This window comes from Heptranchias perlo, unplaced genomic scaffold (assembly GCF_035084215.1).
Source record: "Heptranchias perlo isolate sHepPer1 unplaced genomic scaffold, sHepPer1.hap1 HAP1_SCAFFOLD_1721, whole genome shotgun sequence".
NCBI lineage: Eukaryota > Metazoa > Chordata > Chondrichthyes > Hexanchiformes > Hexanchidae > Heptranchias > Heptranchias perlo.
The window spans coordinates 2501-27657 of NW_027138992.1; the positions used below are offsets into that span (position 1 = coordinate 2501).

Sequence of the window (25157 nt, forward strand, 5' to 3'; positions counted from 1 at the left end):
CTTTCTTTTTTCTCTCACTCTCTCTCTTATCTCTCCTTTCTCCTCTCCTCACTTTCTATCTTTCTCTCTCCTCTCTTTCTTCTTCCTCTTCTCACTCTTCTTTCTCTTACCTCTCCTACTTCTCTATCTTTCTCTCTCTCTCTCTTTCTTATCTTCTCTCCCTCTCTATCTTACTTCTCTACTCTCCTACAAAATATCTCAATCTCTCTTCCCTCTCCATATACTCTCACTCCCTCTCTTCTCTCAATTCCTCTCTCAAACTTCTTTCTCCTCTCCTCACTCTTCTATTCTCTCCACTCTCTCTCATCACTCTCAGATCTCTTATCATAACTCTCTCTCTCCTCACTCTTTCTTCTTTCTCTTCATCTCTTCTTTTTCTTCCTCTCCTCTCTCTTCTATCTTTCTCTCTCTCCTCTCTCTATCTTTCTTTCTCTCTCAGTCAGAGAGTGATTCTTTCTCTCCTCTCACTTCTCTCTCCAACTATTCTTTACTCTCATCCTTTCTATTCTCCGCAGAGAGAGGGAGGGAGCCAGAGACAGAGAGATGGGAGGGAGCCAGAGACAGAGAGAGGTAGGGATCCAGAGACAACTACCTCTCCTCTCCAATCTTCTTTTTTAGAATTAGACAGAGACATGAGCAGAGACCATACTCAATTCCTCTCTCTCACTCTTTAACCTCCCCTCCTCTATGCATATATCCTTCTCAAACAATCACCAAATCTCACACAAACTACCAGGTCACCAAGGCCCTGTATAACTGCAGTAAGACATCCTTTCTCCTAACTCATCCTCTTGCAATGAAGGCCAACACACCAATTGCCTTCCTAACAGATTCTGCGCCTGCATGTTGCTTTCAGTGACTGGTGTACAAGGACACCCAGGTCCCTTGTACATCAACATTCCCCACATCTATCACCATTAAATACACTCTGCCTTCAGTATATCCACCAAGTGATACTTCCCAATTAACCACATTATTCTGCATAATGCCATGTATTTGCCCACTCACTCAACTTGTCTAAATACACCTAAGCCACTTGCAACCACCCACAACTCACAATCCAACCTAGTTGTAATCAGCAAACATGAAAATCAATTACATATCCCCACCATCCCAAATCATCAAAATCAACACGCCCCACCACTAACCTCTACCCACTCCAATTCCACACCAACTAACACCCCCCAAAAAACCAATATCCTATTTTCCTCTCACTGTTACCATACATCATACCTCCATCCACAATCCCAACCAATAAAATAATAACCCCCCAAACCCACCACTAACAACCAACCTTATCAAACCAAAATCCACACCAACATATTTCAAACACCCTTAAATCCACTCAACCCATCACAGTCTAACAACAACAAAAACCTAACCAGAGTTCACAAACATAATTACCCTTCATAAATCCATTCACTTACATAATCCAAATACACACTAATCAAAAACCTTTAATCAACATCCTTATAATAGACTCTAGCATATTCCCCACTACTGATGTTAGCTAACCGGTCCTCAATTACTGTTTCTCTCTCTCCCCTTTTTTAAATAGTGGGGTTACAATTGCCACCCTCCAATCTGCAGGAACTGTTCCATAATCTATAGAATTTTGGAAGATGACAACTAATGCATCCACTGTTTCCATGGCTACCTCTTTTAGTACTCTGGATGCAGATCATCAGGTCTGGGATTATCGTTTCAGTCCCATTAATTTCTCCAGCACTATATTTTTACTAATACTAATTTCCTTTAATTCCTCCTTCTCACTAGACCTTTGTTCCCTAGTATTTCTGGGAAGTTATCTGTGTCCTCTTTTGTGAAGACAGAACCAAAGTATTTGTTTAATTGCTCTGCCATTCCTGTTCCCCTTATAAATTCTCCTGTTTCTGACTGTAAAGGACCTACATTTGTCTTCACTAATCTTTTCTGTTTACATACTTGTAGAAGCTTTTACAGTCCACTTTTATGTTCCTTGCAAGTTTACTCTCATACTCTATTTTTCCCCTCTTAATCAATCTCTTGGTTCTTTTTTGCTGAATTCTAAACTGCTCCCAATCCTCAGGCTTGCTACTTTTTCTGGCAACTTTATATGACTCCTGTTTGGATCTAATACTATCCTTAATTTCTTTTGTTAGCCATGGTTGGGCCGTTTTCCTTTTGTGTTTTTGCACCAGAAAGGAATGTATAATTGTTGCAATTCATGCATTTGTTCCTTAAATGTTAGGCATTCCCTATCCACCATCAAAGGAACATAGGAACAGGAGTAGGCCATTCAGCCCCTCGTGCCTGCTCCGCCATTTGATAAAATCATGGCTGATCTGTGATCTAACTCCATATACCTGCCTTTGGCCCATATCCCTTAATACCTTTGGTTGCCAAAAAGCTATCTATCTCAGATTTAAATTTAGCAATTGAGCTAGTATCAATTGCCGTTTGCAGAAGAGAGTTCCAAACTTCTACCACCTTTGTGTGTAGAAATGTTTTCTAATCTCGCTCCTGAAAGGTCTGGCTCTAATTTTTAGACTGTGCCCCCTACTCCTAGAATCCCCAACCAGCAGAAATAGTTTCTCTCTATCCACCCTATCTGTTCCCCTTAATATCTTATAAACTTCGATCAGATCACCCCTGAACCTTCAAAACTCTAGAGAATACAACCCCAATTTGTGTAATCTCTCCTCGTAACTTAACCCTTGAAGTCCGGGTATCATTCTAGTAAACCTACGCTGCACTCCCTCCAGGGCCAATATGTCTTTCCAAAGGTGCGGTGCCCAGAACTGCTCACAGTACTCCAGGTGCGGTCTAACCAGGGTTTTGTATAGCTGCAGCATAACTTCTGCCCCCTTGTACTCTAGTCCTCTAGATATAAAGGCCAGCATTCCATTAGCCTTATTGATTATTTTCTGCACCTGTTCATGACACTTCAATGATCTATGTACCTGAACCCCTAAGTCCCTTTGGACATCCACTGTTTTTAACTTTTTACCATTTAGAAAGTACCCTGTTCTATCCTTTTTTGATCCAAAATGGATGACCTCACATTTGTCTACATTGAATTCCATTTGCCACAGTTTTGCCCATTCACCTAATCCATCAATATCACTTTGTAATTTTATGTTTTCATCTACACTGCTTACAATGCCACCAATCTTTGTGTCATCGGCAAACTTAGATATGAGACTTTCTATCCCAATCCTCAGGCTGCTACTTTTTCTGGCAACTTTATATGACTCCTCTTTGATCTAATACTATCCTTAATTTCTTTTGTTAGCCATGGTTAGGCAGTTTCCCTTTTGTGTTTTTGAGCCAGAAAGGAATGTATAATTGTTGCAATTCATGCATTCGTTCCTTAAATGTTAGCCATTGCCTGTCCACCGTCATGCCTTTTAATGAAGCTTCCCAATCTATCATAGCCAACTCACTCTTCATACCTTCGTAGTTTCCTTTGTTTAGATTTAGGACCCGAGTTTCGGATTGGACTACTTCACTTTCCATCTTAATGAAGAATTCTATCATGTTATGGTCACTCTTCCCTAAAGGACCCCGCACAACAAGATTATTAATTAACCCCTTCTCATTGCACAATACCCAACTTAGGATAGCCTGTTCCCTGGTTGGCTTCTCAACGTACTGGTCCAAAAAACCATCACTCCAGGAATTCATCCTCCACAGTATTATTGCTAATTTGGTTTGGCCAGTCTATATGTAGATTAAAGTCACCCATGATTACTGTATTACCCAGGTTACATGCATCTCTAATTTCCTGTTTGATGCCGTCCCCTACATTACCACTACTGTTTGGAGGCCTATAGACAACTCCCACCAGTGTTTTCTGTCCCTTGGTGCTTCTTAACTCCACCCAGACTGATTCTACATCTTGATTTTCTGAGCCAATATCCTTTCTCACTATTGCTCTGATTTCATCCTTTACTAACAACTCCACCCCACCTCCTTTTCCTTTTTGCCTGTCCTTCCTAAATATCGAACATCCTTGGATATTCAGCTCCCAGCCTAGGTCACCCTGCAGCCTACTCACTTTGAGAGGCTGCGTATGATAAACTGTCGTGTGTTATTGGGTTTTGCGAGGTGATATTCGCAGTGGGACTGCTGAGCACTCTCTCCCCGTTTGGAACAGGCTGAGTGGGTCTCACTGTGACCGGTGCATTCGGGGGATCAGGACCGGCCGGTGTCAATCCGTTCAGCTCAGGTTCTAACGAGGGTTTCACAGGGTCCGGAACCTTCAGCACCAAGCGTCTCTGGACTCGTACATTCATCTTCCGCTCCAGAATCATCTGAAAAATAAAGCGCAAAAAAATCTAATCATGATCATCACGACAATACTCTCCCTGCCCCCTTCCCCACTACAATACACTCCCTGTCCCAATCTTAACTCCACTTTCCCCCCCAGATCCACATATCCCTTGATTCCCCTAGAGTCTAAAATCTCTCCATCTCAGCCTTAAATATATTCAACGACTCAGCATCCACAGCCCTCGAGTAGAGAATTCCAAAGATTCACAACCCTCTGAGTGAAGAAATTTTTCCTCATCTTGTCTTAAATGGCCGACCCCTTATCCTGAGTCTCTAGTTCTAGACTCTCCAGCCAGGGGAAACAATCTCTCAGCATCTACCCTGTCAAGCCCTCTCAGAATCTTACATGTTTCAATGAGATCACCTCTCATTCTTCTAAACTCCAGAGAGTATCGGCCCATTCTACTCAATCTCTCCTCATAGGACAACCGTCTCATTCCAGGAATCAATCTAGTGAACCTTCGTTGCACCGCCTCTAAGGCGAGTATATCCTTCCTTAGATAAGGAGACCAAAACTGTACACAGTACTCCAGGTGAGGTCTCACCAGAGCCCTGGACAATTGTGGTAAGACTTCCTTACTCTTGTACTCCAACCCCTTTGCAATAAAGATCAACATACCATTTGCCTTCCTAATTTCTTTTCTCAACCGTGGCTTACAAAAGAAATTAGGGATAGTATTAGATCCAAGGTGGAGACATACAAAATTGCCAGAAAAAGGAGCAACCTGAGGATTGGGAGCAGTTCAGAATTCAGCAAAGGAGGACAAAGAGATTGATTAAGAGGGGAAAATAGAGTATGAGAGTAAACTAGCAGGGAACATAAAAACTGACTGTAAAAGCTTCTATAAATATTTCAAAAGAAAAAGATTAGTGAAGACAAATGTAGGTCCCTTACAGTCAGAAATGGGGGAAATTATAATGGGGAACAAAGAAATGGCAGAACAATTAAACACATACTTTGGTTCTGTCTTCACAAAGGAGGACACAAATAACCTGCCAGAAATGTTAGGGAACCAAGGGTCTGGTGAGAAGGAGGAACTGAAGAAAACCAGTATTAGTAAAAAAAATAGTGCGAGGGAAATTAATGGGGCTAAAGGCTGACAAATCCCCAGGGAATGATAATCTACATCCCAGGGTACCAAAGGAAGTGGCCCTGGAAATAGTGGATGCATTGGTGATCATCTTCCAAAATTCTATAGACTCTGAAACAGTTCCTACAGATTGGAGTGTGGCAAATGTAACCCCACTATTTAAAAAAGGGAGAGAAAAAACAGGGAATTAGCCAAACATCAGTAGTGGGGAAAATGCTAGAGTCTATTATAAAAGATGTGAAAACAGAACACTTGGAAGGCATTAATGGGATTGGACAAAGTCAGCATGGATTTATGAAAGGGAAATCATGCTTAACAAATCTACTGGAGTTTTTTGAGGATGTAACGAGTAGAATAGATAGGGGAGAACCAGTGGATGTGGTGTATTTGGATTTTCAGAAGGCTTTTGATAAGGTCCCACACAAGAGGTCAGTGTGCAAAACATGGGATTGGGGGGGAATATACTGGCATTGACGACACAAAGCTGGGGTGGAATGTGAGCTGTGAGGAGGATGCAAAGAGGCTCCAATGTGATTTAGACAAGTTGGGTGAGTGGGCAAGAACATGACAGATGCAGTATAATGTGGATAAATGTGAGGTTATCCACTTTGGTTGTAAAAACAGAAAGGCAGATTATCTGAATGGTGATAGATTGGGAAAAGGGGAGGTGCAACGAGACCTGGGTGTCCTTATACACCAGTCGCTGAAAGCGAGCATTCAGGTGCAGCAAGCAGTTAGGAAGGCAAATGGTATGTTGGCTTTCATTGCAAGAGGATTTGAGTACAGGAGCAGGGATGTCTTACTGCAGTTATACAGGGCCTTGGTGAGACCCCATCTGGAGTATTGTGTTCAGTTTTGGTCTCCTTATCTGAGGAAGGATGTCCTTGCCATGGCGGGAGTGGAACAAAGGTTTACCAGACTGATTCCTGGGATGGCAGGACTGACGTATGAGGAGAGATTGGGTCGACTAGGCCTATATTCACTAGAGTTTAGAAGAATGAGAGGTAAGCTCATCGAAACATAAGATTCTAACGGGACTAGACAGACTAGATGCAGGGAGGATGTTCCCGATGGCTGGGGAGTCCAGAACCAGGGGTCACAGTCTCAGGATACGGGGTATGCCATTTAGAACCGATGTGGAGATGCCGGTGATGGACTGGGGTTGACAATTGTAAACAATTTTACAACACCAAGTTATAGTCCAGCAATTTTATTTTAAATTCACAAGCTTTCAGAGGCTTCCTCCTTCCTCAGGTGAACGATGTGAAATTTCACATCGTTCACCTGACGAAGGATGAAACCTCCGAAAGCTTGTGAATTTAAAATAAAATTGCTGGACTATAACTTGGTGTTGTAAAATTGTTTACAATTTAAAACCGAGATGAGGAGAAATTTCTTCACTCAGAGGATGGAATTCTCTGTCACAGAAGGCAGTGGGGGCCAAGTCATTAGATGTATTCAAGAAGGAGATAGATATATTTCTTAATGCTAAAGGGATCAAGGGATATGGGGAAAAAGCGGGAACAGGGTTCTGAGTTAGACAATCAGCCATGATCATTTTGAATGGCGGAGCAGGCCCAAAGGGCCGAATGGCCTCCTCTTGCTTCTATTTTCTATGTTTCTAATTCCTTGCTGTATCTGTATGTTAACTTTCTGTGATTCGTGTAAAAGGACTCCCAAATCCCTCTGAACATCAACATTTCTTAGTTTCTCACCATTTAAAAAATATTCTGTTTTTCTAATCTTCCTACCAAAGTGAATAACCTCACATTTCCCCACATTATACTCCATCTGCCACCTTCTTGCCCACTCACTTAACCTGCCTATATCCCTTTGCAGACTCTTTGTGTCCTCCTCACAGCTTACTTTCCCACCTAGCTTTTTATCGTCAGCAAACTTGGATACATTACACTCGGTCCCTTCATCTAAGTCATTAATATAGATTGTAAATAGCTGAGGCCCAAGCACTGATCCTTGAGGCACCCCACTAGTTACAGCCTGACAACCTGAGAATGACCCGTTTATCCCTACTCTCTGTTTTCTGTCCATTAACCAATCCTCTATCCATGCTAATCAATTACCCCCAACCCCATGAGCCCTTACCTTGTGTAACAACCTTTTATGTGGCACCTTATCGAATGCCTTTTGAAAATCCAGATATACGACATCCACTGGTTCCCATTTATCTACCCTGCCAGTTACATCCTCAAAAAACGAATAGATTTGTCAAACACGATTTCCCTTTCATAAACCCATGTTGACTCTGCCTAATCATATTATGATTTTCTAAGTGCCCTGTTGCCATTTCCTCAATAATGGATTCCAGCATTTTCCCGACGACTGATGTCAGGCTAACTGGCCTGCAGTTCACTGTTTTCTCCCTCCCTCCTTTCTTGAATAGTGGGGTTACAATTGCTACCTTCCAATCCACGGGGATTTATAGAGCAGACAGTGGGGAAAGGGCCTGTGATCAGTGCTGATTTATAGAGCAGACAGTGGGGAAAGGGCCTGTGATCAGTGCTGATTTATAGAGCAGACAGTGGGGAAAGGGCCTGTGATCAGTGCTGATTTATAGAGCGGACAGGGGGGAAAGGGTCTGTGATCAGTGCTGATTTATAGAGCAGACAGGGGGGAAAGGGCCTGTGATCAGTGCTGATTTATAGAGCAGACAGGGGGGAAAGAGCCTGTGATCAGTGCTGATTTATAGAGCAGACAGTCGGGAAAGGGCCTGTGATCAGTGCTGATTTATAGAGCAGACAGGGGGGAAAGGGCCTGTGATCAGTGCTGATTTATAGAGCAGACAGGGGGGAAAGGGTGTGTGATCAGTGCTGATTTATAGAGCAGACAGGGGGGAAAGGGCCTGTGATCAGTGCTGATTTATAGAGCAGACAGTGGGGAAAGGGCCTGTGATCAGTGCTGATTTATAGAGCAGACAGGGGGGAAAGGGCCTGTGATCAGTGCTGATTTATAGAGCAGACAGGGGGGAAAGGGTGTGTGATCAGTGCTGATTTATAGAGCAGACAGGGGGGAAAGGGTGTGTGATCAGTGCTGATTTATACAGCAGACAGGGGGGAAAGAGCCTGTGATCAGTGCTGATTTATAGAGCAGACAGGGGGGAAAGGGTCTGTGATCAGTGCTGATTATAGAGCAGACAGTGGGGAAAGGGCCTGTGATCAGTGCTGATTATTGAGCAGACAGTGGGGAAAGGGTCTGTGATCAGTGCTGATTTATAGAGCAGACAGTGGGGAAAGGGCCTGTGATCAGTGCTGATTATTGAGCAGACAGTGGGGAAAGGGTCTGTGATCAGTGCTGATTTATAGAGCAGACAGTGGGGAAAGGGCCTGTGATCAGTGCTGATTTATAGAGCAGACAGTGGGGAAAGGGCCTGTGATCAGTGCTGATTATTGAGCAGACAGTGGGGAAAGGGTCTGTGATCAGTGCTGATTTATAGAGCAGACAGTGGGGAAAGGGCCTGTGATCAGTGCTGATTTATAGAGCAGACAGTGGGGAAAGGGCCTGTGATCAGTGCTGATTTATAGAGCAGACAGTGGGGAAAGGGCCTGTGATCAGTGCTGATTTATAGAGCAGACAGTGGGGAAAGGGCCTGTGATCAGTGCTGATTTATAGAGCAGACAGTGGGGAAAGGGCCTGTGATCAGTGCTGATTTATAGAGCAGACAGTGGGGAAAGGGCCTGTGATCAGTGCTGATTATTGAGCAGACAGTGGGGAAAGGGCCTGTGATCAGTGCTGATTTATAGAGCAGACAGTGGGGAAAGGGCCTGTGATCAGTGCAGATTATTGAGCAGACAGTGGGGAAAGGGCCTGTGATCAGTGCTGATTTATAGAGCAGACAGTGGGGAAAGGGTCTGTGATCAGTGCTGATTTATAGAGCAGACAGTGGGGAAAGGGCCTGTGATCAGTGCTGATTATTGAGCAGACAGTGGGGAAAGGGTCTGTGATCAGTGCTGATTATTGAGCAGACAGTGGGGAAAGGGCCTGTGATCAGTGCTGACTTATAGAGCAGACAGTGGGGAAAGGGCCTGTGATCAGTGCTGATTTATAGAGCAGACAGTGTGGAAAGGGCCTGTGATCAGTGCTGATTATAGAGCAGACAGTGGGGAAAGGGCCTGTGATCAGTGCTGATTTATAGAGCAGACAGTGGGGAAAGGGTCTGTGATCAGTGCTGATTTATAGAGCAGACAGGGGGGAAAGGGCCTGTGATCAGTGCTGATTATTGAGCAGACAGTGGGGAAAGGGCCTGTGATCAGTGCTGATTATTGAGCAGACAGTGGGGAAAGGGTCTGTGATCAGTGCTGATTATTGAGCAGACAGTGGGGAAAGGGCCTGTGATCAGTGCTGATTATTGAGCAGACAGTGGGGAAAGGGCCTGTGATCAGTGCTGATTTATAGAGCAGACAGTGGGGAAAGGGCCTGTGATCAGTGCTGATTTATAGAGCAGACAGTGGGGAAAGGGCCTGTGATCAGTGCTGATTTATAGAGCAGACAGTGGGGAAAGGGCCTGTGATCAGTGCTGATTTATAGAGCGGACAGGGGGGAAAGGGTCTGTGATCAGTGCTGATTTATAGAGCAGACAGGGGGGAAAGGGCCTGTGATCAGTGCTGATTTATAGAGCAGACAGGGGGGAAAGAGCCTGTGATCAGTGCTGATTTATAGAGCAGACAGTCGGGAAAGGGCCTGTGATCAGTGCTGATTTATAGAGCAGACAGGGGGGAAAGGGCCTGTGATCAGTGCTGATTTATAGAGCAGACAGGGGGGAAAGGGTGTGTGATCAGTGCTGATTTATAGAGCAGACAGGGGGGAAAGGGCCTGTGATCAGTGCTGATTTATAGAGCAGACAGGGGGGAAAGGGCCTGTGATCAGTGCTGATTTATAGAGCAGACAGTGGGGAAAGGGCCTGTGATCAGTGCTGATTTATAGAGCAGACAGGGGGGAAAGGGCCTGTGATCAGTGCTGATTTATAGAGCAGACAGGGGGGAAAGGGTGTGTGATCAGTGCTGATTTATAGAGCAGACAGGGGGGAAAGGGTGTGTGATCAGTGCTGATTTATAGAGCAGACAGGGGGGAAAGGGCCTGTGATCAGTGCTGATTTATAGAGCAGACAGGGGGGAAAGAGCCTGTGATCAGTGCTGATTTATAGAGCAGACAGGGGGGAAAGGGTCTGTGATCAGTGCTGATTATAGAGCAGACAGTGGGGAAAGGGCCTGTGATCAGTGCTGATTATTGAGCAGACAGTGGGGAAAGGGCCTGTGATCAGTGCTGATTTTTGAGCAGACAGGGGGGAAAGGGCCTGTGATCAGTGCTGATTATTGAGCAGACAGGGGGGAAAGGGCCTGTGATCAGTGCTGATTTATAGAGCAGACAGGGGGGAAAGGGCCTGTGATCAGTGCTGATTATTGAGCAGACAGTGGGGAAAGGGCCTGTGATCAGTGCTGATTTATAGAGCAGACAGGGGGGAAAGGGCCTGTGATCAGTGCTGATTTATAGAGCAGACAGTGGGGAAAGGGCCTGTGATCAGTGCTGATTTATAGAGCAGACAGTGGGGAAAGGGCCTGTGATCAGTGCTGATTTATAGAGCAGACAGTGGGGAATGGGTCTGTGATCAGTGCTGATTATTGAGCAGACAGTGGGGAAAGGGTCTGTGATCAGTGCTGATTTATAGAGCAGACAGTGGGGAAAGGGCCTGTGATCAGTGCTGATTATTGAGCAGACAGTGGGGAAAGGGTCTGTGATCAGTGCTGATTTATAGAGCAGACAGTGGGGAAAGGGCCTGTGATCAGTGCTGATTTATAGAGCAGACAGTGGGGAAAGGGCCTGTGATCAGTGCTGATTTATAGAGCAGACAGTGGGGAAAGGGCCTGTGATCAGTGCTGATTTATAGAGCAGACAGTGGGGAAAGGGCCTGTGATCAGTGCTGATTTATAAAGCAGACAGTGGGGAAAGGGCCTGTGATCAGTGCTGATTTATAGAGCAGACAGTGGGGAAAGGGCCTGTGATCAGTGCTGATTTATAGAGCAGACAGTGGGGAAAGGGCCTGTGATCAGTGCTGATTATTGAGCAGACAGTGGGGAAAGGGCCTGTGATCAGTGCTGATTTATAGAGCAGACAGTGGGGAAAGGGCCTGTGATCAGTGCTGATTATTGAGCAGACAGTGGGGAAAGGGCCTGTGATCAGTGCTGATTTATAGAGCAGACAGTGGGGAAAGGGTCTGTGATCAGTGCTGATTTATAGAGCAGACAGTGGGGAAAGGGCCTGTGATCAGTGCTGATTATTGAGCAGACAGTGGGGAAAGGGTCTGTGATCAGTGCTGATTATTGAGCAGACAGTGGGGAAAGGGCCTGTGATCAGTGCTGATTTATAGAGCAGACAGTGGGGAAAGGGCCTGTGATCAGTGCTGATTTATAGAGCAGACAGTGGGGAAAGGGCCTGTGATCAGTGCTGATTATTGAGCAGACAGTGGGGAAAGGGCCTGTGATCAGTGCTGATTATTGAGCAGACAGTGGGGAAAGGGTCTGTGATCAGTGCTGATTATTGAGCAGACAGTGGGGAAAGGGCCTGTGATCAGTGCTGATTATTGAGCAGACAGTGGGGAAAGGGCCTGTGATCAGTGCTGATTATTGAGCAGACAGTGGGGAAAGGGTCTGTGATCAGTGCTGATTATTGAGCAGACAGTGGGGAAAGGGTCTGTGATCAGTGCTGATTTATAGAGCAGACAGTGGGGAAAGGGCCTGTGATCAGTGCTGATTTATAGAGCAGACAGGGGGGAAAGGGCCTGTGATCAGTGCTGATTTATAGAGCAGACAGTGGGGAAAGGGCCTGTGATCAGTGCTGATTTATAGAGCAGACAGTGGGGAAAGGGTCTGTGATCAGTGCTGATTTATAGAGCAGACAGTGGGGAAAGGGCCTGTGATCAGTGCTGATTTATAGAGCAGACAGTGGGGAAAGGGCCTGTGATCAGTGCTGATTTATAGAGCAGACAGTGGGGAATGGGTCTGTGATCAGTGCTGATTATTGAGCAGACAGTGGGGAAAGGGTCTGTGATCAGTGCTGATTTATAGAGCAGACAGTGGGGAAAGGGCCTGTGATCAGTGCTGATTATTGAGCAGACAGTGGGGAAAGGGTCTGTGATCAGTGCTGATTTATAGAGCAGACAGTGGGGAAAGGGCCTGTGATCAGTGCTGATTTATAGAGCAGACAGTGGGGAAAGGGCCTGTGATCAGTGCTGATTTATAGAGCAGACAGTGGGGAAAGGGCCTGTGATCAGTGCTGATTTATAGAGCAGACAGTGGGGAAAGGGCCTGTGATCAGTGCTGATTTATAGAGCAGACAGTGGGGAAAGGGCCTGTGATCAGTGCTGATTATTGAGCAGACAGTGGGGAAAGGGTCTGTGATCAGTGCTGATTTATAGAGCAGACAGTGGGGAAAGGGCCTGTGATCAGTGCTGATTTATAGAGCAGACAGTGGGGAAAGGGCCTGTGATCAGTGCTGATTTATAGAGCAGACAGTGGGGAAAGGGCCTGTGATCAGTGCTGATTTATAGAGCAGACAGTGGGGAAAGGGCCTGTGATCAGTGCTGATTTATAGAGCAGACAGTGGGGAAAGGGCCTGTGATCAGTGCTGATTTATAGAGCAGACAGTGGGGAAAGGGCCTGTGATCAGTGCTGATTTATGGAGCAGACAGTGGGGAAAGGGCCTGTGATCAGTGCTGATTTATAGAGCAGACAGTGGGGAAAGGGCCTGTGATCAGTGCTGATTTATAGAGCAGACAGGGGGGAAAGGGCCTGTGATCAGTGCTGATTTATAGAGCAGACAGTGGGGAAAGGGCCTGTGATCAGTGCTGATTTATAGAGCAGACAGTGGGGAAAGGGCCTGTGATCAGTGCTGATTTATAGAGCAGACAGTGGGGAAAGGGCCTGTGATCAGTGCTGATTTATAGAGCAGACAGTGGGGAAAGGGCCTGTGATCAGTGCTGATTTATAGAGCAGACAGTGGGGAAAGGGTCTGTGATCAGTGCTGATTTATAGAGCAGACAGTGGGGAAAGGGCCTGTGATCAGTGCTGATTATTGAGCAGACAGTGGGGAAAGGGTCTGTGATCAGTGCTGATTATTGAGCAGACAGTGGGGAAAGGGCCTGTGATCAGTGCTGATTTATAGAGCAGACAGTGGGGAAAGGGCCTGTGATCAGTGCTGATTTATAGAGCAGACAGGGGGGAAAGGGCCTGTGATCAGTGCTGATTATTGAGCAGACAGTGGGGAAAGGGCCTGTGATCAGTGCTGATTATAGAGCAGACAGTGGGGAAAGGGTCTGTGATCAGTGCTGATTATTGAGCAGACAGTGGGGAAAGGGCCTGTGATCAGTGCTGATTATTGAGCAGACAGTGGGGAAAGGGTCTGTGATCAGTGCTGATTTATAGAGCAGACAGTGGGGAAACGGCCTGTGATCAGTGCTGATTTATAGAGCAGACAGTGGGGAAAGGGCCTGTGATCAGTGCTGATTTATAGAGCAGACAGTGGGGAAAGGGCCTGTGATCAGTGCTGATTTATAGAGCAGACAGTGGGGAAAGGGCCTGTGATCAGTGCTGATTTATAGAGCAGACAGTGGGGAAAGGGCCTGTGATCAGTGCTGATTTATAGAGCAGACAGGGGGAAAGGGCCTGTGATCAGTGCTGATTATTGAGCAGACAGTGGGGAAAGGGCCTGTGATCAGTGCTGATTTATAGAGCAGACAGTGGGGAATGGGTCTGTGATCAGTGCTGATTATTGAGCAGACAGTGGGGAAAGGGTCTGTGATCAGTGCTGATTTATAGAGCAGACAGTGGGGAAAGGGCCTGTGATCAGTGCTGATTTATAGAGCAGACAGGGGGGAAAGGGCCTGTGATCAGTGCTGATTATTGAGCAGACAGTGGGGAAAGGGCCTGTGATCAGTGCTGATTTTTGAGCAGACAGTGGGGAAAGGGCCTGTGATCAGTGCTGATTATTGAGCAGACAGTGGGGAAAGGGTCTGTGATCAGTGCTGATTTATAGAGCAGACAGTGGGGAAAGGGCCTGTGATCAGTGCTGATTTATAGAGCAGACAGTGGGGAAAGGGTCTGTGATCAGTGCTGATTTTTGAGCAGACAGTGGGGAAAGGGCCTGTGATCAGTGCTGATTTTTGAGCAGACAGTGGGGAAAGGGCCTGTGATCAGTGCTGATTATTGAGCAGACAGTGGGGAAAGGGCCTGTGATCAGTGCTGATTATTGAGCAGACAGTGGGGAAAGGGCCTGTGATCAGTGCTGATTTATAGAGCAGACAGTGGGGAAAGGGCCTGTGATCAGTGCTGATTTATAGAGCAGACAGTGGGGAAAGGGCCTGTGATCAGTGCTGATTTATAGAGCAGACAGTGGGGAAAGGGCCTGTGATCAGTGCTGATTTATAGAGCAGACAGTGGGGAAAGGGCCTCTGATCAGTGCTGATTTTTCGAGCAGACAGTGGGGAAAGGGCCTGTGATCAGTGGTGATTTATAGAGCAGACAGTGGGGAAAGGGTCTGTGATCAGTGCTGATTATTGAGCAGACAGTGGGGAAAGGGTCTGTGATCAGTGCTGATTATTGAGCAGACAGTGGGGAAAGGGCCTGTGATCAGTGCTGATTTTTGAGCAGACAGTGGGGAAAGGGCCTGTGATCAGTGCTGATTATTGAGCAGACAGGGGGAAAGGGCCTGTGATCAGTGCTGATTTATAGAGCAGACAGTGGGGAAAGGGTCTGTGATCAGTGCTGATTATTGAGCAGACAGTGGGGAAAGGGTCTGTGATCAGTGCTGATTATTGAGCAGACAGTGGGGAAAGGGTCTGTGATCAGTGCTGATTTATCGAGCAGACAGTGGGGAAAGGGCCTGTGATCAGTGCTGATTTATAGAGCAGACAGTGGGGAAAGGGCCTGTGATCAGTGCTGATTTATAGAGCAGACAGTGGGGAAAGGGCCTGTGATCAGTGCTGATTATTGAGCAGACAGTGGGGAAAGGGTCTGTGATCAGTGCTGATTTATAGAGCAGACAGTGGGGAAAGGGTCTGTGATCAGTGCTGATTTATAGATCAGACAGGGGGGAAAGGGTCTGTGATCAGTGCTGATTTATAGAGCAGACAGGGGGGAAAGGGCCTGTGATCAGTGCTGATTATTGAGCAGACAGTGGGGAAAGGGCCTGTGATCAGTGCTGATTTATAGAGCAGACAGTGGGGAAAGGGCCTGTGATCAGTGCTGATTTATAGAGCAGACAGTGGGGAAAGGGCCTGTGATCAGTGCTGATTTATAGAGCAGACAGTGGGGAAAGGGCCTGTGATCAGTGCTGATTATTGAGCAGACAGTGGGGAAAGGGCCTGTGATCAGTGCTGATTTATAGAGCAGACAGTGGGGAAAGGGCCTGTGATCAGTGCTGATTTATAGAGCAGACAGGGGGGAAAGGGTCTGTGATCAGTGCTGATTATTGAGCAGACAGTGGGGAAAGGGCCTGTGATCAGTGCTGATTTATAGAGCAGACAGTGGGGAAAGGGTCTGTGATCAGTGCTGATTTATAGAGCAGACAGGGGGGAAAGGGCCTGTGATCAGTGCTGATTATTGAGCAGACAGTGGGGAAAGGGTCTGTGATCAGTGCTGATTCATAGAGCAGACAGTGGGGAAAGGGCCTGTGATCAGTGCTGATTATTGAGCAGACAGGGGGGAAAGGGCCTGTGATCAGTGCTGATTTATAGAGCAGACAGGGGGGAAAGGGCCTGTGATCAGTGCTGATTATTGAGCAGACAGTGGGGAAAGGGTCTGTGATCAGTGCTGATTTATGGAGCGGACAGTGGGGAAAGGGCCTGTGATCAGTGCTGATTTATAGAGCAGACAGTGGGGAAAGGGCCTGTGATCAGTGCTGATTATTGAGCAGACAGTGGGGAAAGGGCCTGTGATCAGTGCTGATTATTGAGCAGACAGTGGGGAAAGGGCCTGTGATCAGTGCTGATTATTGAGCAGACAGGGGGGAAAGGGCCTGTGATCAGTGCCGATTATTGAGCAGACAGGGGGGAAAGGGCCTGTGATCAGTGCTGATTTATAGAGCAGACAGGGGGGAAAGGGCCTGTGATCAGTGCTGATTTATAGAGCAGACAGTGGGGAAAGGGCCTGTGATCAGTGCTGATTATTGAGCAGACAGGGGGGAAAGGGCCTGTGATCAGTGCTGATTTATAGAGCAGACAGGGGGGAAAGGGCCTGTGATCAGTGCTGATTTATAGAGCAGACAGGGGGGAAAGGGTGTGTGATCAGTGCTGATTATTGAGCACAGTGGGGAAATGGCCTGTGATCAGTGCTGATTTATAGAGCAGACAGTGGGGAAAGGGCCTGTGATCAGTGCTGATTTTTGAGCAGACAGTGGGGAAAGGGCCTGTGATTAGTGCTGATTATAGAGCAGACAGGGGGGAAAGGGCCTGTGATCAGTGCTGATTATTGAGCAGACAGTGGGGAAAGGGCCTGTGATCAGTGCTGATTATAGAGCAGACAGGGGGGAAAGGGCCTGTGATCAGTGCTGATTTATAGAGCAGACAGGGGGGAAAGGGCCTGTGATCAGTGCTGATTTATAGAGCAGACAGTGGGGAAAGGGTCTGTGATCAGTGCTGATTGTTGAGCACAGTGGGGAAAGGGCCTGTGATCAGTGCTGATTTATAGAGCAGACAGTGGGGAAAGGGGCTGTGATCAGTGCTGATTTTTGAGCAGACAGTGGGGAAAGGGCCTGTGATCAGTGCTGATTATAGAGCAGACAGGGGGGAAAGGGCCTGTGATCAGTGCTGATTATTGAGCAGACAGTGGGGAAAGGGCCTGTGATCAGTGCTGATTATAGAGCAGACAGGGGGGAAAGGGCCTGTGATCAGTGCTGATTATTGAGCAGACAGTGGGGAAAGGGCCTGTGATCAGTGCTGATTTATAGAGCAGACAGTGGGGAAAGGGCCTGTGATCAGTGCTGATTTATAGAGCAGACAGGGGGGAAAGGGCCTGTGATCAGTGCTGATTTAGAGAGCAGACAGTGGGGAAAGGGTCTGTGATCAGTGCTGATTTATAGAGCAGACAGTGGGGAAAGGGTCTGTGATCATTGCTGATTTTTTGAGCAGACAGGGGGGAAAGGGCCTGTGATCAGTGCTGATTTACAGAGCAGACAGTGGGGAAAGGGCCTGTGATCAGTGCTGATTATTGAGCAGACAGTGGGGAAAGGGCCTGTGATCAGTGCTGATTTATAGAGCAGACAGTGGGGAAAGGGCCTGTGATCAGTGCTGATTATTGAGCAGACAGTGGGGAAAGGGCCTGTGATCAGTGCTGATTTATAGAGCAGACAGTGGGGAAAGGGCCTGTGATCAGTGCTGATTTATAGAGCAGACAGTGGGGAAAGGGCCTGTGATCAGTGCTGATTTATAGAGCAGACAGTGGGGAAAGGGCCTGTGATCAGTGCTGATTTATAGAGCAGACAGTGGGGAAAGGGCCTGTGATCAGTGCTGATTTTTGAGCAGACAGTGGGGAAAGGGCCTGTGATCAGTGCTGATTTATAGAGCAGACAGTGGGGAAAGGGTCTGTGATCAGTGCTGATTTATAGAGCAGACAGGGGGGAAAGGGTCTGTGATCAGTGCTGATTTATAGAGCAGACAGTGGGGAAAGGGTCTGTGATCAGTGCTGATTTATAGAGCAGACAGTGGGGAAAGGGCCTGTGATCAGTGCTGATTTATAGAGCAGACAGGGGGGAAAGGGTGTGTGATCAGTGCTGATTTATAGAGCAGACAGGGGGGAAAGGGCCTGTGATCAGTGCTGATTTATAGAGCAGACAGTGGGGAAAGGGTCTGTGATCAGTGCTGATTTTTGAGCAGACAGTGGGGAAAGGGTCTGTGATCAGTGCTGATTTATCGAGCAGACAGGGGGGAAAGGGTCTGTGATCAGTGCTGATTTTTGAGCAGACAGTGGGGAAAGGGCCTGTGATCAGTGCTGATTTTTGAGCAGACAGTGGGGAAAGGGCCTGTGATCAGTGCTGATTTATAGAGCAGACAGTGGGGAAAGGGCCTGTGATCAGTGCTGATTTTTGAGCAGACAGTGGGGAAAGGGCCTGTGATCAGTGCTGATTTATAGAGCAGACAGGGGGGAAAGGGTCTGTGATCAGTGCTGATTTTTGAGCAGACAGTGGGGAAAGGGCCTGTGATCAGTGCTGATTTTTGAGCGGACAGTGGGGAAAGGGCCTGTGATCAGTGCTGATTTATAGAGCAGACAGTGGGGAAAGGGCCTGTGATCAGTGCTGATTTTTGAGCAGACAGTGGGGAAAGGGCCTGTGATCAGTGCTGATTATTGAGCAGACAGTGGGGAAAGGGCCTGTGATCAGTGCTGATTTATAGAGCAGACAGTGGGGAAAGGGCCTGTGATCAGTGCTGATTTTTGAGCAGACAGTGGGGAAAGGGCCTGTAATCAGTGCTGATTTATAGAGCAGACAGGGGGGAAAGGGTCTGTGATCAGTGCTGATTTTTGAGCAGACAGTGGGGAAAGGGCCTGTGATCAGTGCTGATTTTTGAGCGGACAGTGGGGAAAGGGCCTGTGATCAGTGCTGATTTATAGAGCAGACAGTGGGGAAAGGGCCTGTGATCAGTGCTGATTTTTGAGCAGACAGTGGGGAAAGGGCCTGTGATCAGTGCTGATTTTTGAGCAGACAGTGGGGAAAGGGCCTGTGATCAGTGCTGATTTATAGAGCAGACAGTGGGGAAAGGGCCTGTGATCAGTGCTGATTTTTGAGCACAGACCTGGGTGCTGTCGATACGTCACCTCGTACAGTTTGTTGCGATATTCAGCCACTGAGAGCTGCGTGTCGTCATCTACAGGAAGGACGATGTCATAATCTAGCCTGGGCTCCTTGGACGGATTGTGGAACCTGCAATGAAGCACACACGCACACTCAGTTCTCCGAGTGCCATGTTCCTTGTACACAGGGGGCTGCACCCCAACTTACAGTGTGGACTGGAGCTCTGGCCTCCTGCTGGAACTTTTGTTGGGTTTGTGCCCCACTGCCCCGGGAACACTCTGACTGACCATCAGCTTTGAGCAGACGATGACATTACCATATACAGTGACCAGCATGGTTCAGAAGACACAGGGTTCGGTCACCGAGGTGGGTCGGGGGAATAATGGGGGAGGGAGAGGGAGAGGAAGAACGATCAAAGCTTTGGAAGAAGATGAGGCAAGGCATCTGGGAACTAATTCCAGATGACAGGGTGCAAAGGCTTTGGGTTTTGACACTTAGAGAAGAGGGAGCGCACAAGACAACCATAACGCAGAGCCAGAGGACTACAGAACTCAGCCCCTCGCTCACTTTATTCCCTGTGTCAGGTATCCTGGGTGCCTGAGCCCCTCTTTGTACCTGTTGATCTCGGGGTGTCTGAGCCCTTGTTTATACCTGTTGATATCGGGGTGTCTGAGCCCCTGTTTATACCTGTTGATATCAGGGTGTCTGAGCCCCTGTTGATACCTGTTGATATAGGGGTGTCTGAGCCCCTGTTGATACCTGTTGATATAGGGGTGGCCGAGCCCCTGTTGATATAGGGGTGTCCGAGCCCCTGTTGATATAGGGGTGTCCGAGCCCCTGTTGATATAGGGGTGTCCGAGCCCCTGTTGATATAGGGGTGTCCGAGCCCCTGTTGATATAGGGGTGTCCGAGCCCCTGTTGATATAGGGGTGTCCGAGCCCCTGTTGATATAGGGGTGTCCGAGCCCCTGTTGATATAGGGGTGTCCGAGCCCCTGTTGATATAGGGGTGTCCGAGCCCCTGTTGATATAGGGGTGTCCGAGCCCCTGTTGATATAGGGGTGTCCGAGCCCCTGTTGATATAGGGGTGTCCGAGCCCCTGTTGATATAGGGGTGTCCGAGCCCCTGTTGATATAGGGGTGTCCGAGCCCCTGTTGATATAGGGGTGTCCGAGCCCCTGTTGATATAGGGGTGTCCGAGCCCCTGTTGATATAGGGGTGTCCGAGCCCCTGTTGATATAGGGGTGTCCGAGCCCCTGTTGATATAGGGGTGTCCGAGCCCCTGTTGATATAGGGGTGTCCGAGCCCCTGTTGATATAGGGGTGTCCGAGCCCCTGTTGATATAGGGGTGTCCGAGCCCCTGTTGATATAGGGGTGTCCGAGCCCCTGTTGATATAGGGGTGTCCGAGCCCCTGTTGATATAGGGGTGTCCGAGCCCCTGTTGATATAGGGGTGTCCGAGCCCCTGTTGATATAGGGGTGTCCGAGCCCCTGTTGATATAGGGGTGTCCGAGCCCCTGTTTATACCTGTTGATATAGGGGTGTCTGAGCCCCTGTTGATATAGGGGTGTCCGAGCCCCTGTTGATATAGGGGTGTCCGAGCCCCTGTTGATATCGGGGTGTCCGAGCCCCTGTTGATATAGGGGTGTCCGAGCCCCTGTTGATATAGGGGTGTCCGAGCCCCTGTTGATATAGGGGTGTCCGAGCCCCTGTTGATATCGGGGTGTCCGAGCCCCTGTTGATATAGGGGTGTCTGAGCCCCTGTTGATATAGGGGTGTCCGAGCCCCTGTTGATATAGGGGTGTCCGAGCCCCTGTTGATATAGGGGTGTCCGAGCCCCTGTTTATACCTGTTGATATAGGGGTGTCTGAGCCCCTGTTGATATAGGGGTGTCCGAGCCCCTGTTTATACCTGTTGATATAGGGGTGTCCGAGCCCCTGTTTATACCTGTTGATATAGGGGTGTCTGAGCCCCTGTTGATATAGGGGTGTCCGAGCCCCTGTTGATATAGGGGTGTCCGAGCCCCTGTTGATATAGGGGTGTCCGAGCCCCTGTTTATACCTGTTGATATAGGGGTGTCCGAGCCCCTGTTTATACCTGTTGATATAGGGGTGTCTGAGCCCCTCCTCAGCAGTCAGCCGACGGTCTGGGTTGAAGACGAGCAGTTTGTTGAGGAGGTCCAGGGCATCTGGTGGTGTGGTCTTGGGCAACAGCTGATCGATCGTGGTCCTGGGCCTGGGAGCGAGAGATCAGATCACTGGATTGTGTCGGGTATTTCAGCAGCAAGTTCTTACCCCGTGTGTGAAAAGTTCACTCACCTGGACAGCATCTTCTCAACAACAGAGGCACCGTAATCGGAGTTAATGGAGAGAACGTCTGTGGAGAGAAGGAGCAGTTACCCACTGATCTCCGGATCCTGCCTGTGGCATTTAGTAACAGGGAAGTGGTGCCTCACACAGCCTGAAGACAATAACACACGCCCAGCCTCACAGTGAGGAATCCCACCGTCATCTGATGCTGACTGGCCCCCCCACACTGACCGTCTCACTCCCATCACCACCCCCCAACACTGACCGTCTCACTCCCATCACCCCCCCCCACACTGACCGTCTCACTCCCATCACCCCCCCCACACTGACCGTCTCACTCCCATCACCCCCCCCCCACACTGACCGTCTCACTCCCATCACCACCACCCCCCCACACTGACCGTCTCACTCCCATCACCCCCCCCCCCACACTGACCGTCTCACTCCCATCACCACCCCCCACACTGACCGTCTCACTCCCATCACCACCCCCCCCACACTGACCGTCTCACTCCCATCACCCCCCCCCCCACACTGACCGTCTCACTCCCATCACCCCCCCCCCCCACACTGACCGTCTCACTCCCATCACCCCCCCCACACTGACCGTCTCACTCCCATCACCCCCCCCCACACTGACCGTCTCACTCCCATCACCCCCCCCCCCCACACTGACCGTCTCACTCCCATCACCCCCCCCACACTGACCGTCTCACTCCCACCCCCCCCCACACTGACCGTCTCACTCCCATCACCCCCCCCACACTGACCGTCTCACTCCCATCACCCCCCCCCACACTGACCGTCTCACTCCCATCACCCCCCCCCACACTGACCGTCTCACTCCATCACCCCCCCCCACACTGACCGTCTCACTCCCACCACCCCCCCCCACACTGACCGTCTCACTCCCATCACCCCCCCCCCACACTGACCGTCTCACTCCCATCACCCCCCCCCACACACTGACCGTCTCACTCCCATCACCCCCCCCCCACACTGACCGTCTCACTCCCATCACCCCCCCCCACACTGACCGTCTCACTCCCATCACCCCCCCCCACACTGACCGTCTCACTCCCATCACCACCCCCCCCACACTGACCGTCTCACTCCCATCACCCCCCCCACACTGACCGTCTCACTCCCATCACCACCCCCCCCACACTGACCGTCTCACTCCCATCACCCCTCCCCCACACTGACCGTCTCACTCCCATCACCCCCCCACACTGACCGTCTCACTCCCATCACCCCCCCCCACACTGACCGTCTCACTCCCATCCACCCCCCCCCCACACTGAGTCTCACACCCATCACCCCCCCCCACACTGAGTCTCACTCCCATCACCCCCCCCCACACTGAGTCTCACTCCCATCACCACCCCCCCACACTGACCGTCTCACTCCCATCACCCCCCCCCACACTGAGTCTCACTCCCATCACCCCCCCCCACACTGAGTCTCACTCCCATCACCCCCCCCCACACTGACCGTCTCACTCCCATCACCCCCCCCCACACTGAGTCTCACTCCCATCACCCCCCCCCACACTGAGTCTCACTCCCATCACCCCCCCCACACTGAGTCTCACTCCCATCACCCCCCCCCACACTGAGTCTCACTCCCATCACCCCCCCCACACTGAGTCTCACTCCCATCACCCCCCCCCACACTGACCGTCTCACTCCCATCCCCCCCCCCCACACTGACCGTCTCACTCCCATCACCCCCCCCCCACACTGAGTCTCACTCCCATCACCCCCCCCCCACACTGAGTCTCACTCCCATCACCCCCACTGCCCACCGGTTCCCCACAGGAAGGGATCGACTATTACCCCGATGACACAAAGATTGGTGGCATTGTAAGCAGTGTAGATGGAAGCATAAAATTACAAAGGGATATTGATAGATTAGGTGAATGGGCAAAACTGGCAAATGGAATTCAATGTAGACAAATGTGAGGTCATCCACTTTGGATCAAAAAAGGATAGAACAGGGTACTTTCTAAATGGTGAAAAGTTAAAAACAGTGGATGTCCAAAGGGACTTAGGGGTTCAGGTACATCGATCATTGAAGTGTCATGAACAGGTGCAGAAAATAATCAATAAGGCTAATGGAATGCTGGCCTTTATATCTAGAGGACTAGAGTACAAGGGGGCAGAAGTTATGCTGCAGTTATACAAAACCCTGGTTAGACCGCACCTGGAGTACTGTGAGCAGTTCTGGGCACCGCACCTTCGGAAGGACATATTGGCCTTGGAGGGAGTGCAGCGTAGGTTTACTAGAATGATACCCGGACTTCAAGGGTTAAGTTACGAGGAGAGATTACACAAATTGGGGTTGTATTCTCTGGAGTTTCGAAGGTTAAGGGGTGATCTGATCGAAGTTTATAAGATATTAAGGGAACGGATAGGGTGGATAGAGAGAAACTATTTCCGCTGGTTGGGGATTCTAGGAGTAGGGGGCACAGTCTAAAAATTAGAGCCAGACCTTTCAGGAGCGAGATTAGAAAACATTTCTACACACAAAGGGTGGTAGAAGTTTGGAACTCTCTTCCGCAAACGGCAATTGATACTAGCTCAATTGCTAAATTTAAATCTGAGATAGATAGCTTTTTGGCAACCAAAGGTATTAAGGGATATGGGCCAAAGGCAGGTATATGGAGTTAGATCACAGATCAGCCATGATCTTATCAAATGGCGGAGCAGGCACGAGGGGCTGAATGGCCTACTCCTCTTCCTATAACCTCAAAACACCAGAGTGTCACAGTATAACTTGGGAGTGGACTGTAGGATGGTGAACGTACCTTCATTGGAGGGAGCTGGAATTACGCTCATGATCCTTTCAATCTGATTTATTGAGGAAGTTCCTGGAAAAAGAGGTTTCCCAAGAAGCATCTCTCCTAAAATACACCCAACACTCCACATGTCTACGCCTTTGGTGTATCTGCACAAAGACACATTTAACTTCAGGTCAGGTTGCATTGAATGTCTGAATGTCTTTCAATAAACGTAAACTAAAGCAGCTCAAACAATCCTCAGAGAGAGTCCACATCACATGGCCCTCTGCCCTCTAGCCAATTGGTCATTGATCCTTGAATCTGGACACCTCGTGTCACCTGTGGGGGGCTTGCAAGGTCCAATCCCATCCTTAACCCAATGTACGTACACGCACACAGTCACTGGGCTTTGATCAGCAGGAACCTGGGGGCATTGAATCTCTCCACTGTTGAGGCTGTTGAATCTCTCCACTGTTGAGGCTGGAATCAGCTCACTCGGCACAGACAGGGATGGAACCAGACCCTCCCGTGTGGCTCCAGGTGGTGCATTTTCTCACAGACGTTTGTGTGTTTTATACCTGAGCCCTTGAGTCCCACTCCAGAGACATAATGTCAGCCGACACTCGCAATGCAGTAACTGAGGGAGCGCCGCACTGTCGGAGGGTCAGTACTGAGGGAGCGCCGCACTGTCGGAGGGTCAGTACTGAGGGAGCGCCGCACTGTCGGAGGGTCAGTACTGAGGGGGGGTCAGTACTGAGGGAGCGCCGCACTGTCGGAGGATTAGTACTGAGGGGGGGTCAGTACTGAGGGAGCGCCGCACTGTCGGAGGGTCAGTACTGAGGGAGCGCCGCACTGTCGGAGGGTCAGTACTGAA

The 25157-nt window shown here is 49.1% G+C and overlaps 1 protein-coding gene across 1 annotated transcript; it reads right to left on the minus strand.

The window, feature by feature from the left end:
* Positions 1-4039: 4039 nt before the first annotated feature.
* Positions 4040-24450, minus strand: LOC137309622 (mitogen-activated protein kinase 15-like; the record flags this gene model as incomplete). The annotated part of the gene is made up of 5 exons (XM_067977720.1): positions 4040-4295; positions 19220-19325; positions 21290-21427; positions 21511-21568; positions 24311-24450. Coding segments are annotated over 5 exons (698 nt in total), but the record flags the coding sequence as incomplete, so codon positions are not given.
* Between the last annotated feature and the right edge of the window lie 707 nt (positions 24451-25157).